The sequence below is a fragment of the Erithacus rubecula genome (assembly GCF_903797595.1).
Source record: "Erithacus rubecula genome assembly, chromosome: 22".
NCBI classification, from domain to species: Eukaryota; Metazoa; Chordata; class Aves; order Passeriformes; family Muscicapidae; genus Erithacus; species Erithacus rubecula.
Window position 1 is genome coordinate 10,503,237 of NC_136674.1, and position 17,818 is coordinate 10,521,054.

General features: G+C 54.5%; 1 protein-coding gene across 1 annotated transcript in view; it reads left to right on the plus strand.

Annotated features, from left to right (window-relative positions):
* Positions 1-17,818, plus strand: part of HIP1 (huntingtin interacting protein 1) — a 41,049-nt gene that overhangs the window by 16,903 nt on the left and 6,328 nt on the right. The window contains exons 2-12 of the mRNA XM_079324801.1: positions 11,033-11,096; positions 11,651-11,793; positions 12,315-12,371; positions 12,811-12,891; positions 13,557-13,633; positions 13,785-13,846; positions 15,054-15,194; positions 15,577-15,634; positions 16,415-16,490; positions 16,939-17,070; positions 17,638-17,735. Of these exons, the coding sequence (XP_079180927.1) occupies positions 11,033-11,096; positions 11,651-11,793; positions 12,315-12,371; positions 12,811-12,891; positions 13,557-13,633; positions 13,785-13,846; positions 15,054-15,194; positions 15,577-15,634; positions 16,415-16,490; positions 16,939-17,070; positions 17,638-17,735 (989 nt within the window). The remainder of the gene's footprint in view (positions 1-11,032; positions 11,097-11,650; positions 11,794-12,314; positions 12,372-12,810; positions 12,892-13,556; positions 13,634-13,784; positions 13,847-15,053; positions 15,195-15,576; positions 15,635-16,414; positions 16,491-16,938; positions 17,071-17,637; positions 17,736-17,818) is intronic.

Here is a 17,818-nt window from a genome sequence, read left to right on the forward strand (position 1 = left end):
GGAAAGCTGCTGGAAAAAACTGAAACCTGAAAAAACCAGACAATAAATAGTTTTCTAAATGGTTGGTGGTTTTCCCAGTGAGCCTGATATTCTCCCTAGAGCTCTGAAAATGCCAGGATCCTGGAGCTCCCATATCAGAACAATGCTTCTGCAGCATTAGGCAGGTGTAAGCCATGGAGCAGGATTACTTTATTGTGAGCTGGGGAGGTAGGTTTAAACTGCTGCTCCACTGGAGGACCTGGGAAAAAATACCATTCTCTGAGGAAAATTAATTTAGTAGTCTGAATCCAAGGAGCTGGCTGAGAGCACAGCCCTGGTTTGGTTCCTTCCCTTGAGGAAGACTTGGGAAATACAGAGAGATCAAGAAGTAGCAACAGATATTATTAGTCATCCAGGAGGGAGGCGGCTGCAGGGGAAGAGGGTTTTTAGTGGAGTATTTTTAGACGTGGTAAAATGAACAGAAGGAGAGGAAAAAAGAGGGAAGGAGACCTTTGAGAGGCACGTAAACGCTCCCTGGAGCAGCTTGGACCCGGCTTCCCACTCCCATCCTGAGCATCAGCTCAGGCAGAGATTTGCCCCAACAGAAAGCAGAGATGTAAAAGCAATAGAAGCCAAAGCCTTAGAAAGCATTTCTGAGGAGCCTCTCTGGGCTGCAATGACAAAAGGCCACACTTGCTGAGACATTTCACCTTAATTCCCATCATTTTAATGGGAGGTGACTGCTGAAATAGAGTTTAAAAGCTGCTTGCAGAGCCTCTGGCAGGTGGGAGAAGATGGTGAATCTCTCTTCTTTTTTCATCTGTCATGATCCAAACCACACATATAATCCTGGAAGCTGGCAGGAGAGTCATGGAGCAGCAGGAGGGTGGAGGATGCTTCCAGGGTGGAGAAAAGGGACTTGGAGTGAAGCACCCAAGAAAATTCAGTACAGCCAGGGGTAGAGCAGGGATCTGCACCTCTCCAGATCAGACCAGAGGATGATGAATGAAGGCCCTCCAAGGACAGGGTGAAGCAAGGAGCTGCCTCCCCCTTTGTTCTCCAGGAAAGCAGCCCTCACTTTACCTTCCCTATTCCCTGTGGGGAAGGCTGGGATATTCTGTGTATCTCACTGGAGCACCTGGGAATAACCCAAGAGCACCCTGGGGCAGGAATGCCTCTTCATTCTCAAAGTGATGCAGTGAACTCTCCTGGGAAGAGCATGAAATTCCTTCCACCTCAGTGGATCCCTGAAGTGGTGGGATTTGTCCCCTTAGGCTGCACCAGCCTGTCGAGCACTGGATTGGTTGGATGCTGTCATGTCTGCTTGGTGCTTACAGCTTTCCTGGTCTATCTGGAATGGAGGTTTCCCTTTGCTCTGAGGACCCTCCCAAAATTGCTTTTAGGTTAATTTCCAGATTTTCTCCTTAAGCTGCCTTGGTCTGATTTTTGCCCCCTGCCTGAATCTCCCCCCGTGCTGTGAACCCAGGTGGATTTGGAGCTCTCTGCCTTTGCCCCAAGTGCTTCCTGGTGGTGTCCAGACTCTGGGCTTTGCCAGCTGGAGCAGCTCAGCCATGAGGAACCACACTGCAGCCATGGCCTCAAATACTTGGATGTCTTGGCTCTGCAGGAGACCCTGGATGCCTTCCCCCTGAACTGAGCACTTTGTTCCAGGGGGAGCTGGTCTGAAAGCTTGATTTGGAAAATTAAGGTTAATGATGATGAGCTGATTTTAATTTGGGGGATTGAATAGGGATGCTGGGAGCACAAAGCCTGTGAGTGGGGGGTGGGCAGTCTGGTATGGCTGCAAGCATATTCCAGTAGCATTACAGCATGTCACCAGTAACTATGAAAAAATGGATGTATCCTGCTTATTATTTTAGAGGTTATTTTCCATGTAGGTGACATGGTAGAGAAAGTCCCATCCATCCTATGCATGTGGGAGGGACTGGGGTTAGTTCAGATCCTCTTTGGGTTTCGCTGTGCTCTTTGCATTCCTGTCATAAGGTCTCTTCATATAATTGAGCCATTAATACTTGAGCACCAAGTACTGATGGCAGCACTGTGGCCTTTGGATTGCTGTGGCTTGGCTTCTTGGTAACTCTGGAGATGGTGCCTTGGAAATTCTGGACTGCACCTCCAGGGTATTCTGGGTCAGCAGGTGACAATGGTTGTGGCACCAAGTTCAGAGTGATGCTAAACTCAGCTAAGGGGAAATTAATTAATTCCAGGATCCCTTTAAGCTGGGGGGAGTGCTAGGCTGGAGGGTGGGCTCCACAGCAAGGATCCAGGCTCTCAGTCTTCATGTTGAGAACACAGTTGGGAGTTGCTCACTGAAGAGGGCACAAAACCTGGCCCCGTGATGGCACCTGGCACCTGTGACAGGAACAGGTACCCTCAATAGGGGCAGGAGCCTGCCCTGACTCAGGGCATTGATCCATGCTCATTCCCAGGCTCAGAGCAACATCCACACTCTGCTCCTGAAGGAATTTGGCTGCTGCTTGAAACCATCTGGTCTAGCAAAACACATTTAGTCCAGCAAAAAAACCTGTGAGCTGTGTGCTCTGAGACAAGCAGTGCTGCTGAGCGGTCCTCCATCCATCTGCCTGTCCATCCCAGGGATCTCATAGGGGCTTTAACAACCACTTGAGGAACACAGAACCTGGACTTGGCCCTAGAAGTTCCCCCAAGGCTGGGATGAACTGGGTGGTTGCAGAGCTGGGTGTTGGGGGCATGCAGGGGTGGCAGCACTCTGTCCCCACAGGGATGTGGGATCCTGTTATCTCATTAAGAGAGGCCAAGTCACCATCCCAGAGTAAGTGGCTGAGGCGTGACTAGACTGCAGTAATCCCGAGGGATTAGTGTGTTGGATTAGTGTGTTGGCTGGGTTGGCCCTGCAGCAGCACTTTGTTCTTTGTGCTCTGAAGCATCTCCTCTGCTGGCAAGCCAAGGGCCTGGGCAGTGCTTTAGGGTTGCTTTTAGAAGATTCAGTGAATGATAGAAGTATTGTTTGGGTTTCTTTTGTGCCTCCCATCAGAAAATGTTCCTTGAGCACAAGGAGGATCTGGGAAAAAACAAAATTCTCCTGCCTGGATGCTTTCCTTACTATCGACAGAGTGGTCATTGTGGTCAGCAAGCTCTGCCTGCCTGGCCATGGGACGGGCTTTGACCAGGGGCTTGTTACCACGCTGGTTTAATTGCTTTTGTTGTTGGAACCAAGATGCCAGCAGCTGAGTGGGCTCTGGAACAAGGGAACCCTGGGCAGGTCCCAGACAGACCTACTGGTGTAGCTTCACCCCCAGGCACAGAGATGGAGCAGGGGGATTGACAGGGAATGGACCAGGGGGCAGGCACAGGGATAGAGAGTCTGACAGGAAGTAAAAGAGGGGCCTGGCAGTGGAGTAGAGGGTCAGGCAGTGGGGGAATTAATTAATTAGGGGATGGAGCAGGAGGGTGCAGGTGGTACAAGGGATGAGGCAGAGAATGGGGCAGGAGGCCAGGGATGGGGGAACATATCTGGCAGTGGGGCAGGGGTTGAAGAGGGCATCTAGCAGTGAGGCAGGAGATGCAGCAGGGCAGCAGAGCTGCGGAGCTCCCCGCCGCCCACCGCGTGGCCATCGTCCAGCACCCCCCCTCGTCGCTGCCCCGAAGCGGGGCGGGGGCGGGGCGGGGGTGGGCGGGCGCGGAGGGCGGTGCGCCCGGGGGGCGTCCCGCAGAACCGCCCGCCCCCCGAGGGCTCCTTTGTTATTTCGGCCGAGCGCCGCAGCCGCGCCCCCCGCTCCGGCCGTGCCGCCCCTCGCGGCAGCGCGCCCCCCTCGCCCCGCTCCCATCCGCCGCCGCTGCCCGGCAGAACATTCCAGCGCCGCAGCCCCGCGGGGCCGCCGCCATGGGCACCGCGCCGCGCTGAGCCCGCGCTGAGCCCCGAGCCCCGCCATGGAGCTGAGCAAGGTGGTAAGTGCTCCTCGGGGACCCTCGCGCCCCTCCCGGGATCGCATCCAGGGAAACTCCTTACCCTTGATGCCGGCTGTTCCTGGAGGAGCATCGCGGGGATGATTCGTGTGGCGGCGGGACCCGGCAGCGGGTATGGGGGGGGCTCGTCTCCGTGGTGTCGCGGAGCTCCCCATGCCGCTGCGGCCGAGTGAGTCGTGTTCCACCAGTCCCGGGCTCGGCCGGGTTCAGGCCGTGTCCCCGTGCATCCGTGTCCCCACGGGCTCCCGTGTCCCCGTGCATCCGTGTCCCCACGGGCACCCGTGTCCCCGTGCATCCGTGTTGCCATGTCCCCACACACCTGTATCGCCGTGCGCCTGTGTCCCCGTGCCCAGTGCTGCTGTCACAGCTCCTCCGGCCTGTGGGGACTGCCTCGAGCCCCGGTAGAAGGAATGGAAACAAGTTTGGGGCAAGAAGTGGGTTTTTGTAGGGACTGTTCCTTCAGGGAGCATGTTCACCCCTGCGCTGCTCACCTGGGAAGAGGGATTTGGCTTTTCCTGGTGCTCCAGCAGGTCCCTCAGATGCAGCACTGAGCCCACGTGGCCGCGGCTGCTCTTGGCACCATTGCGGGATCCAGTAATCCTGGGGGGATAACGGGGGAGGGATGCCCCATCCTGCACCCGCGAGTTGCTGCTCACCCAGAAGCATTGTAAGGAGCAATTTCCACCAACGCCAGATCCGAGCTTAATTTTGGAATATCCTGCTAGGGCAATAAGCACTGCCATGTTCCTGCTGGGGTGGCTCTTCCCAAGAAAGGTGAGTTCTGGATGACAGATGATCATAGAAATGCACATCTGGATGAGCTCCTTGCATCTGCTCCCCAAATCCTCCATCCTCACTTCTTTATCTCTTCCTGTTCCAAAAAATACCCAAATATTTTCATGTGCTGGGAAGCAGAAGACTCTGGTCAGCATGACTGGGAATGTTTCAGGAACCTTTGAAGGTGGTGGAAGACCTTCCTGGACTGCTGACCCTGTCAGACACAGCCACGCTCCTTCCCCAGACAGAAGTCACCACTGCTGGAAGAGATTATCCTAGCGTAAAATCCCCATTTAAAATTAAAAGTCTGGTTATCAGGGCAGCTCATGGGAAAGCTCTGGCCGCAGCCAAGCCAGCTGGGCATGTGGGGCGGGATTGACAGAGTGCCCTGAGCAGTAATTAAATGAGAAGAGTAACAAGTGGATGTGCATGTTTTAATGGAGGGATGCAGATTCTCGAGTTTTCCCTGAATTTCTGCCTCTCCTCAGATCCAGCCCCCTGTGATGGGCTCTGGTTGTGCTCTGGGGTCAGAAGTGCTGGGCAGTGGCAGCCTGGGCTCTGAACTTTACAGTGTCAGTTTCCCCCAGTTGGTCCCTGTGAGGTCTGGATTTTGTAGCCTTGCTTTTTGCCAGCTGTTTTCCCCAAAATTACTTCTTAGGATTCTTCTTTTCCCGTAAGGTTTATCTGTGTATTGGAAAAGTCCACATTCCTTAAGCCAGTTTTAAAAATTCCACGTCCAAATAAATAAACTGCATTAAGTTGTTTATGGCTGGAGGAATCCAGTTGTCCAGCACTATAGGTGCTGGTTCCTTGTGGTGGGCAGTGATGTGTTCACTATGGTGAACTCTCATTTCTGGGAGCCAAGCTCTCCCTGGGATCATTCCAGCTCTCGCCTGGTGAGTGTCTCACTGGAGCCCTTGGGACCCACCACAGATTGGCTGGCTGGTTGTCTTCCTTCTTTCCTTTGCTTCGAAGGTGGAAGAGCAATTGGATCACACTGTCGCATCCTACCCCATCTCCCCTGATGGTGTGGAACTTGGGATTTTTACTGGAGGCTTAGGAAGAGCCAACAGTGAGTCAAGTCCTCGTATACACAGCTTATAGATGCATCCTCCTGTTGATCTCAACCTCTGCTACCCTCAGGAGGAGCTGGGAGCTTGTGGAGTGGGTTGTACAGGCTCACTCCAAGTGGACATAATGGACATCCTACAGCTTTATTTTTGTTTTCCTACTGGGATAACAGCACTACAGCTCTCAAGGCAAAGGCATGCTGGGAGTTGGCTTCCAGCCTCGCGTGTCTCCTTGTGGTTGGAGATCTCTGAACCTTGCACCAGCACTCCATTTCCTCGCCCAGGTGTTTTTTTTCCCTGGAAATGCCACCTGTCCTGGAAGGGCTCCATAGCACTCCTGTATCGGCCATCGCTGCGTGCCGGAGGGGCCGGAGGTGTCGTCGCTCTGAACTCATCACACTCCTGAGCTCAGCAGAGCACACCAGGAGGCAGCAGTGCCAGAGCAAGGTCTCTGCCAAGAAGAGCATCATGGTCATGCCATTGGATTCCAGCATGGCTCACAGAGCCTGTTGCCATCTTCCTGTTGACTGTTTTGGGGTGTTCCATGTGCAGGCTATGGGACAAGGCGACCCCAAACACCTACACTGGTGTCACTTGGGGTTCAGGACTGTCTCTTGGTCCTCCCCCTGCTGGCATCTGTGCTGGTGGCATCAGCATCTCCTCATGGAGAGGGACATCTGAAACCACCACCACTGGGAGTGACCCTGATGGATGCAGTGAAGTTTTGGTGTCTGTCACTGGAATAAGTAATTGGTTTGGGGGAAATGGTTGTTTTTATGGCTCAAGCAATGGGAAATCAGAGGCTTGTGTTGTTTTGGGAACTGTTTTCATCTGGAGGAAGCAGAAGGTGAGAAGAGCGGCAGCATCTTCCAGGATATACTCACACAGCCTGGACAAGGAACTTCATCTCCAGAGCAGCTCCAGGATATAGCCAGCCAGGAGAGGAGCACTTGTCTTCCAAACTCATGGATTCAGCAGCAGATGCCGCCAAATAGCCTGGATTAAGTGGTGGGAAGGTATTTTTCACATCTCCTGACTCCCTGCTCCCAAGAAGCCTGTGGGACTGAACAGAACGACAGGTTGAGCATCTTCCTGTCCAATATGTAGAAATATATCCCTGGATTTTACATCCCACGTGACTGCCTTCCTGCCTCCCTTTCCCTCCAGCTGCTGGCAGGCACAAAGCCAGGCTTGTTTCCTGTTCCTGCTGCTGCCGTCAGCTACAGGTGCCAAGCATGGGGGGATCACAGCCACCCCAGCTGTTCCCAGGAGCAGAGCATTGACCACCCCAGGTGCTATCCAGCTGGCTTTGTTCCAGGATTTTGCTGAACAAAACAATTCCTTGAGTCCTTTCGAGGCTGGGATTTGACATTAACTGCTGGAGTTGTGTGGTGTTTAAAGAGAGATGTGCCTTTGGGAGTGGTCGCCCGCTTCCCATGTCCTGCACACCTCCAGGACCTGAGCCAAGCTTTGCTTTACCGGGATTTTCATTTTGATTAAGCCAGTGGATTTTGTTTGCGGGCTTGTTGTAGTCAAGTCTTCCTGCTCACTCCCTTCTCTGAAGCTCCTGTGTCTGCAGAGCTTGCGGGCGGTGTTCTGGAGGTACACACCATCCTGGCTCTCCATTTATAGAAAGGAATTACTGAGAAATGAGGGAGCATTACTAAGAGGATTTGCACTGAGACTTACTCAGTTTCTCCAAATAATTTGCAGTAGCTCTGGATTCTTTAATCAGCACTCGTTTCCTTTTGGAAATGAAAGAAGCGGGAAGGCATTGTGCTGCTCCTGAGCCAAGCTTGGCTCTTTGCCTCCAAATGGGAAATTTTGCCTTCAGAGGGTGAGAGCATAATGTGGGGAGAACTGATGGGGAGTGTGTTTGGCAGAGGGGAGTGTGTGTCAGGGCTCAGAGAGCCTCTGTCATCCTGACCCTCTTCCTCCATGCAATTTTGGGCCCCTCTGTCTGGAGCCTGCAGACATGCCCAGAGAGGTGATATGAGGCCTGTCTGTGGGTCACCCCAGTGTGGAGCTGTTGATGTCTCTGCCCTGCTCTGGGATCTTCTTATGAGAAGGGCCGGGCACTTCAGAGGTTGGGAGTTCCTGTGGGACATAGCTGTGGTGGCCTGTGAAGCCATGGGCAGTAGAGCTTCCACAGGTTTCTGGGAATCCCCTTGGTGTTGCAGAGGGAGGAAAAGACTATTGGAAAGATCCTGTTGCTCAGGGATAGATAGTCCCAGACTGCGCCTCTCCCAAATGGCCTGTGCCTTTCCATGCACACGTCAGTGGAGTTTCCTCAGCCTGCTCAAGTGGCACTTGGAAAGTTAACAGTGCATTCCTTGCAGCTTTCCCAGCCCCAATGTCCTTCCCAGCCCTTGCAGCACCCGTGGAGCTGCTCCCCAGCCCTGCCCTAGGTCCTGCTCCACTGAGCTCAGTCTCACATCCTGGCCCTGTGGCTCTGTCAGGGTGGCAGGATGGCAGTGTCACCCTCTCACATCTCCTTATGCAATGGACCCCTCTTGACTGTCCTCCCACTTCCTGCCTGGCCTGTTGCATAAGAGGAAGCTCTGGGGTTTCCTGTCCTAGCAGCAGGGTGTGGATGTGGGACTGCCCCATGCCCCTGATGTCCTCTGCCTTGTTCACAGAACTGGAGCAGGGCTGGCAGTGCTGCCCAGATGTGTCCTGGGGGGTCAGAAGTCACCCTCGTAGGTTGGAAGCTCATAATTACATAAAAATTTTATCAACTGCAGATGTGGGATGGTAGTGGGCAGTGGCATGTCTGAGTCAGGGTGAAAGACCCTCTGTGGGGAAGGGATCTGGACTTGCTGTCCAGGCAGCCCCAAATTTCCTTCTGTTCTGACCCAATTTTGCAGCCAAATCACCCTCCCTGACCCTGCTTGTCCCCTGGAGGTGACAGTTCCAGCCTTGGTCTCCTGCTGCTGCTCTGTGCTCTCCCAGTTTGCTGATGTGGGTGCTGCCAGAGACACTGGTATGACCATTTGGGCATATCCCAAGTGGCTCCTGGGATGGGACCCCTACCCTGCACTCCTGGGGATATAATGTGAAAGTGGGGTGTCCCCAACTACACCCAGAAAGTGAGAATCAAGCTTTTCCTCCGAAACCTTTCTGCTTTCCAGACAGATGTGAGCTTCAAATGGAGTTGAGAAACTTGGGGATGGATGCTCCAGCTGGTCCCTGCCTGGAGCCAGGAGCTGCCAGCTCCCATCACCCTTGCACTGTGTCTCCTCACTCTGGGAGGTCACTGGGGCTTCCTTGTTTGGAAAAAGCTGTCCTTGCTTTGCTGGGAAAAGCTGGCACAAAGAGCAGTTAAACTGGGAGCTCCATTTCTAACTTTCTCAGGGACACAGCACAGCTTTGCTGTTCCCCCTGTTCTGGTCATGTAAAGATGGCAGGAGTTGGCTTTGGGATGGTGGTGCCTACATCCTGCCTCTGGCTATGAGCTTCTGCTCCCCAGCTCTGGCTTTGCATTTGGCTCTTTCCTTGTGGTCCTTGAGGTGCAATGTGCATTCAGATGCTGATCCTGGCACTTCTCACTGGGTGGCCTGGTTCATCACAACTGTCTTGGCAGTCTTGGGGGATCTGGTGCTGCAGATTTAGATTTTGAATGAGGACAAGATGCCCCTGGAGCTGGATCCATGACATATTACACTGTTGGGATGTAGGCATCCTGCTCCAATGTTCTAGGACATGGGCATCCCTCTCCGGACTGGCAGAGGCCCCTTCCCAGGCATTTTTTTAAATGTTGAATTTCATATAATGGTTTTCCTGTGAGGGGACTGTTGGTGCTGGGACAGGCAGAGCTGCAGAGGTGACTTCCCCCTCTTGTCCTCGTGTGCTGGGAACCTGTAGCCTCCATCCAGCCCCTCAGGAAGGAATGGATGGGTCTCTCCACTGCTGATGCTCCTTTCAGCTCTCCTTAAAAAAACAACCTGAGATCCAGGTTCTGCTCTGGGTGCCTGGGATGGGTGTCTTGCAACTGCCAGTTCGGGTCCCCTGCACCTCAATATGAACCTCCTGCATCTTGCTGATGACCTCCCATGTCACCTCCATGGCCCTTACTGGTCACCACCCAGAGCAAATAGGGATGGGGCTGCAAACACCACAGTGTTTGGCAGTGGCACCCCTGCAGCAGAACTGGCTCATACTGGGACGTTTGGACAGTTTCATCTAGGGGGATGTTTGGCTCTGGGTTGGAGGTGCAGCTGTGTCTTGCTTGTCTCAGGCCATCATCATTCCTTTGCTAGCTGGCACATGTTTTAGTGGCAAAGGGACTTCCTGGGGGATTTGCACTGTACTCCACCACATTTGGGGCTCCTGTGGGCCCCCTCAGCACAGACTCACCAGGATCTGTAGAGATGAAGGCATGTGGGGCCACATCAGACAGGGCCAGGAGGCAGGGTTGCAACAGGGACTGTAGTGAGAAAGGCATTGAAATTAATCTCACAGCTTTAATTGCTTTATATCAGTAATGAGCTACTTCTGGCAGTACTGAGGCAGACAGTTCCTTCCCTTGGCAGTGGGATGTTCATAGAAGCAGGTGTCAAGGAAGCACTTGGTGATGTGTGAGCTTGGGGAGAGGATGCCTCAGCTGGCATCTTTGTGTCCCCATGAAGGATGAGAAATGGAGTAGAGTTAAAAATCCTGTCTGGAAAATGCTTCCGTTGGCTGCCACTGTCTTCCATAGGATAAATGGTGGCTGGCTGTGCTCAAGCTGCTCAGCATGGACTCCCCAGGGTCCTCAATGGCAATGTGTGACAAGTCCTGCCTGTGGGTTCCACTCCTGTCCCTCTAATCCATGGAGCAGTGGTCTTGCCCGATTTGTGGTGCCCCCCAAATTATCCTTCTCATTCAGCACCCCCAAAAGTGGGGTAGGAGCTGCTGCCCATGATCCATAGGCAGGGGAGGGATTTGCCTTCCCTCTGCCTGTCCCACCACTCTGAGGGCAGCAGAGGGTTCTTTGTGGGCACTGCTTTAATTGCTTCGTTATTATCCAGAGTAAATGAGCCCTGGCAGCAGCTGAACCTGGTGGATGCCAACTGCGTCCCAGAAAGGCATCCGGGAAAGGTCAGCATCCAGCTGGCACAGGCAGGGACTGGGGACCTGGATGGGACCCAGCCATTGCAGAGCCAGAGGGTCTCAGTGAGCAAGGGGGGAGCTGTGAGGGAGCCTCAACCCTTCCCATCTCACACCACCCCCCCCCCCCCCCAATTACTTCTCTCTTGCAGACCGTCAGCATCAATAAGGCCATTAATGCGCAGGAAGTGGCTGTCAAAGAGAAACACGCCAGGAATATCCTTCTCAAAGCTGGCCATGGGACAAGGAGTGTGGGAGCAGGGCTGGGGCTGCCTGGAAAAGGGGCAGCATCAAGAGGGTATGTGAGGAGAGATGCCCAGGATGCTGGGAAGGCTGAGACTATTGGATATTTTTCCAGCATGACACAGGGTCCCTGCTGCTGCTGTCATCACAGGCTTTGAAAGCTGGTAGGTGCCCAGGCTGGTGCTCCCAGCATAGCCATCCCAGAAGACGGCAGGAGGGGAAGGTGCCCACAGCAGATTGGGATGCTGCCACCAAAAGTGCATCCCCAGCATCGCAGCAAGGCATCTGGGAAGGCTCAGCAGAGGCACAGCCCCAACCTTTCATGTGCCATAGTATTCCCAGGGCAGGACTGGAGGGTGGGGGGAAGAGGGTGGCTTGTGCCACTTTGGGGACAGCTTGTGCCTAGGCTGGTCATCATTAGCTCCCTGTGGTGGCCTGGCCCCCCTGAGCTCTGTGGGTGCAGCTGTCTTTGAGTGGCCATTCTCCATCACCAAAGGGCAGAGCAGTGCTTCCTTGACTGCCAGCACCGTGCATCCTGGGCACGCACCATGAGAAGGGAGCTCAGACCTTCTGGTCAGTGGTGAACCGGCTGCCGCTGTCCGGCAATGCCGTGCTCTGCTGGAAGTTCTGCCATGTCTTCCACAAGCTCCTCCGGGATGGACATTCCAATGTGAGTGCCCAAAGCTCAGCTTGGAGCCAAATCCTTTCCCCTGCAGGGCGGCACCGGGTGATGGGAGATGATGGATGGTCAGTGTCCTTCTGGGGGATCGGTTCTGGGCTGGGCACTGGAGCACTCCCAGAGGAGGGTTGGTCTCCCAGGGGTTGATCCTGAGTAGGGCCTGGAGCTGGAGCCCTCCTGGAGGGTTCGTGCCCTCCTGGGGGTCAGTCCTATATGGACACCAGTGCTGGAGCTCTCCCAAAGGTTTAGTGCCCTCCTACAGGTGAATTCTGGGTGCCAGAGCCCTCCTGGTGCTGGCCTGCCCAAAACCCTGTGTGCCTCAAACCCCAGTGCCAGAGGAAGCCGCTCAGCAAGTATCCTCCTTGGGGAAGCAGAGGCATTCAGGGCTGGTGGTGACAATAAAGGGTTGGGAGTGCATCAGTACCTCCCATTTGTCACCCAGTTTGTGGTTTCCAGTATGGAGCACCATGTCCTGGTACTCTGCCTACTGATTGTCACCATCATTCCTCCAGGTCCTGAAAGACTCCGTGCGATACAAGAATGAGCTGAGTGACATGAGCAGGATGTGGGTAGGTGACCAACTCTGCCAGCCATGGTGGGGAGACCCCAGGGTGCCTTGGCCAGGCTAAGGGATTGTAGGCTTGGGGGGTTCCCTCTCCTGGGAAACAGAGCACAGCCATGGCTGACCTGTGACAGTCATCACCTACCTGGGCTGGGTTCAGTTGGATTCTGTGTTCCCTTCCACCAAAATCAAATGCCACCTTCATGTTTTATGGCAAAACCCAGTAAAAACTCAGCTCTGGCAGTCAAATGAAGCATTGAAACATGCAGAGAAGGCGATGAGGTCTGACCAAATGCTTTCAGTACAGCCAGCCTGCATCCAGGTGCCAGTGAGGAGGGTTTGGCAGTGGTTTTGGGGGGATGAGGAAGGAGTCAATCATTCTGCAGCCGGAAAAGGCTTTTCCACAGCCTGCTCTGGATATCAACAGCCTTTTGGGGTCCCCACAGGGCCACCTGAATGAGGGCTATGGTCAGCTCTGCAGCATCTACCTCAAACTGCTGAGAACCAAGATGGAATTTCACACCAAGGTAAGCCACAAGGCTGTAGCAATGAGTGGTCACTGGGGTGACAGCAAGGGACCAGCATTGCCATCCTTCTACCTCCATGAAATAACCCCAAAATTGCCAGTGGCCATCAAAAATGGCCCAAGGACTAATGCTTTGGAGGTGGAAGGATTCCTGGTGGCCCAGGACTCCTTGGGCTGGGCTGGGAGTCTGTGGGCTACAAGTAGTAGGGGACACACACACCCCATTCTCCCCCAGCTATCCTAGATGGGAAAAGGGGGGAAAGACAGCTGGAAAGAGGTGTTTGTTTTCTGTGTCCATCACCCTGTTTTGGAAGTGTTACATGACTTTTCCCAAAATGCCAGGGTAGGTACCCCTTGAGGCAAATACCACTCCATCCCATCCAGTTCTCTGCTGGCAGCTCTATCTCCTCCCTGCTTGGCAGATTTCTCAGCCTAGGGAGAATCAGATTTTCTTGCTGGGAAGAGAGCAGATGCTGTGGATTACAGATACTGTGGTCACTCTGGGTTCAGAGACCCTGTGCTATATCCCTTTTCCCCCCACATCACTCCCCTGGCTCATCCAAGAGCTGACTTTGAGGCTGCAGGACCACAGCCCTGGTGCTCCCAGAGCTGTGGCCAGACCAGGAGATCTCTGGAACCCTTTCCTGACTCCTGTTTTTCCCACAGAATCCCCGATTCCCTGGAAATCTGCAGATGTCTGACCGGCAGCTTGATGAGGCTGGGGAGAACGACGTCAATAATTTGTGAGTGTGGGGCAGAGGAAAAGCAGGGAGAGAGTGGGTACAGGTGGGTGGCACGGTCTGCCCAAGCCCACTGGCAGCATGACCAAACAGGACCCTTTCTCATGGGTGGCCTTGGGGGCAGTCTCCGACCATCCTCAACCCTGTTTCCTAGTTTTCAGCTGACGGTGGAGATGTTTGACTACCTGGAGTGTGAGCTGAACCTCTTCCAGACAGGTAAAGCCCTGCATTACTGTGAGACACGGTGGAGTGAGAGATTTGCCCAAGTGCAGCCCCTTTGTGGGGCTGATCAGAGTTGCATGAGGCTCTGACAGGGGATGTTGGCTGAGGGCACCACAGCTCTGCTCTTCTATAGGCACTTCACCTGAACTACAGTTCAACAAGGCAAAGTGGAAGTGCTGCCCCTGGGTCAGGGCAACCCCTGGTAATAATGGAGGATGAAGGGATGGAGAGAAGCCGTGCTGGGAAGGACTTGGGGATGCTGGAGGATGAGGAGTTCAACATGCCCCAGCCATGTGTGCTCCAAAACCCCCCATGCCCCTGGGCTGATCACCCAGCGTTGGCAGTAGGTGAGGGGGCAATTCTGCCCCTCTGCCCCACTTAGGTGAGAGCCCACCTGCAGAGCTGCCTCCCACCCTGGTGTCCCAGGAAGGACATGGGGCTACTATAGCAAGTCCAGAGGAGGCCACAGAAATGCTCTGAGGGCTGAAGTCCCTCTTCTCTGGAGATAGGCTGGGAGAGCTGGGGGTGTTCAGCTGGAGAAGAAAAGCCTCCAGAAAGACATTAGAGCCCCTTCCAATGCCTAAAGGGGCTCCAAGAGCACCAGAAAGAGACTTTGGACAAGGAATGGAGTAACAGGACAAGGGGGAATGGCTTCCCACTGCCACAGGGTGGCGTTAGGTGGGAAACTGGGAAGAAATTCTTAGCTATAAGGGTGGTGAGGCCTTGGCACAGGTAGTGCATGGAAGCCACATCCCTGGAAGAGTTCAAGGCCAAGTTGGATAGAGCTTGGAGCACCCTGGTGTAGTGGACAGTGTTGGAATGAGATGGTCTTCAGCTGCTCCAAGCTGGTTTTGGAGCATCTTCCCTCTGGCACACCCAGCACACTCTGGTGGCCAGTGGGACAGCAGTGACAGACAGAGCATAGGGATTTGCATGTCAGCTCTGCCCAGGGACACAGCTGGGGCTCAGTCCCAGCTGGAGACCTATGGTGCCAGGCTGGAGTGCTCCCAGGCCTGGATGGAAGACCTGGGTGGGAATTTCCCCTCCCACTGAGCTTACACAGAACTGCAGGGCAGCAGGCTGTGTCCCCAGGGGCCAGTGGGTGTCTTGCTCTGGATGTCTTGCTCTGCTGTGGATTTGGCAGACACAATGTGGCACCTTCTGATGCTGCCAGATCTGATGCTGTGCTCCTTCCCTGCAGTGTTCAGCTCCCTGGACATGTCACGCTCAGTGTCAGTGACAGCAGCAGGGCAGTGCCGTCTGGCCCCACTGATCCAGGTGATCCTGGACTGCAGCCACCTCTACGACTACACTGTCAAGCTGCTCTTCAAGCTCCACTCCTGTGAGTGTCCCTAGCATCACTGGCTTTGGTGGGGGGGGGGGGGGGGGGGGTCACACAGGGAGGCACTGGGGCCACCACTCTGCTCAGCCTGGGCTGTTCACCACCATCTCTTCTCCAGCCTCTTATGGGGGATGAAGGAAGTCACCATGGCATGGAGGTGCAAAACCTATATCCCTCAGGATCTGGAACTGTGGCAGCCACTAGCCCATGCTTCTCTCTGCCCTGGGGGTGTGGTCCCCTCCTGCAGCAGGACACTGCCTGGAGTATTTGGACCCCCAGAGGAGGGTGGCCATCTCTGGGAAAGAGCCATCTCCACATGGCTGTGTTGGTGGCTTGTTCCTTGATGACACCTGCTGATATTTCTACTTGCTGCTTCTTCCAGGTCTGCCGGCAGATACGCTGCAGGGCCACCGGGATCGCTTCCTGGAGCAGTTCCGAAAGTAAGAGCCCAGACCCAGAGCATTGGTGCTCTGGGAGTGCACCAAGGCAGTGAGATTAAAAATGAGTGAGCAGGTCCGTACTGTGGTCTCTGGTACATGATTATTTAGAGTAGCCAAAACAAAAACTGGCCACTGAGAGCAAGGAGGGGATGTCAGGTGCCAGAGTAGGATGCCATGGTGCTGAGGGACAGCTTGATTCAAGATCACAAACTGCAAAGAGCAGATAGCAGTGCTGGCTGTGTTCTGCCTACACAGGGACTAACTTTAGGACAGGGTTCAACAGCACCAAGATCCTGACTGGGATGGTCAGGTGGCTGGGAGAGGTGGGTGCTAGGAGTAGTGTGGCTGGGCACTGTCCCTCTTCCCCAAAACTAGGTCCTGGAGGGAGGTACCCTGCTTCTGGGGAAGATGCTTCTGCAGGAACTGAAGGTGAGGGTGTTGGCTCCAGGCAGGAAGCCCCCCTGCTCCTGAAAACTTTGGGTAGGCAGGAAGTGGTTTAGGTTGGAAGGGACCTTGGAATGAAGGTCATCAGGTACAACCCCCTGCTATGGGCAGGGGCACATTCCACTAAACCAGGTCGCTCAAGTTCCAGGTCCTTCTCTCTGCCCATCAGGCCTGGGATTTATGGGATAAACCCTCCAGCAGTTGAAGGACTTCCTGAATTTGGTGGCAGCACAAAACACCTTGTCCTCCAGAGCCATACAATGGCTACCCTAACCCCCTGGCGCTCTTGTCCAGGTTGGACAAGGGCCATCCCTGACCATTCCCTGCCCCTTGCAGGCTCAAGGACCTTTTCTACCGCTCCAGCAACCTGCAGTACTTCAAGCGGCTGATTCAGATCCCACAGCTGCCAGAGGTGAGAGCCTGCAGTCCTCAAGTTCCCTGTCCCTATGCCCAGGGGCAGCAGTGAGGGCACTAACAAAAGGCCCAAAAAACCCTCTTGCTGCCTTGCCCAGCTTCTTAGTGGCAGTGTGGGGCTCCTGCACCTTGAGGATCGTTCTTTATCCCTCACTATTGGGTGATATCCATCTGGATGGAGCTGCCCTCTGACTGGAAGCTGGGATCCCCTCTCTCACTGATCTATAGCCCTTTCTGAGATCCACCCCTGCGGATCCTGGTTCCATCCTTGTGGGTTCTGATTCTATTCCTCTTCATCCTGACTCCATCCCTATGGGTCCTGGCTCCATTCTCATGGGTCAAGGCATGGCCAGCTCAGCTCCAGGGCAGGATTTCAACCAACTGTGCCTTCAGCCCAGCAGCAGTGCCAGTCCTTCCCCCTCAGCCCTGCTCCCCTCTCTTCCCAGAACCCTCCCAATTTCCTGCGTGCCTCTGCACTGTCCGAGCACATCAGCCCTGTGGTGGTGATCCCTGCTGAGGCGTCCTCACCTGACAGCGAGCCCATCACAGACCTGGTGGAGATGGATGCAGCCTCTCAGGTGAGGATGGTGGGAGCTCTCTGGCTCTAAGCCTGGGATTGTTTCTCCAAATCCATGCTGCAGTGAGGCCTAAGACAGTGGGGATGGCCTCGGGAACTGGGGAATGTCACTGGAGAGAGATGGGTCCTGTCTGGGTGCTGGGTGTCCTGTCTTGGGTGCTGCTAGGGCTGAACTAGCTTGAATTTTCCCAGTGCTGCTCAGTGGTGTGGTGTCCTCCAGTGATGGCCAAGGAGAGGTTTGGCTTTGAGCATTGCCATGGAGACCTTTAGATCTTCACCCTCCTCTCCACCAGGGTTGTCCTCAGGAACTGAATGGGGAGGGGAAGGAGAGTGCAATGATATGACTTTGGGGATCTTCTCCCTCCAGGAGTTAGGTGGGGATAGACCAGAGATGCTCCATGTTCATTAAGTTGATCAAATTCAGTGTGCTGGAAGAGGGGGTGGGGGAACCAGCCTCAGTGTCTAGGCAGTTCATAGGCTGGCTTGGCAGTGACACTGGGGGCATGGAGGGACAAGGGCTCCCAAGTGGTGGTGGGATCACTCCAGGTTTTTCCTGCTCTTACCACAGAGCCTGTTTGACAACAAGTTTGATGACATCTTTGGCAGCTCCTTCAGCTGTGATCCCTTCAACTTCAACAGCCAGAACGGGATGAGCAAGGATGACAAGTAAGCAATCCTGGTGATACTGCAAAATGGCCAGGATTGTACTGGGAGCTCCCTGCCAGGAGCAGCATCGCAGCCATGGTGAC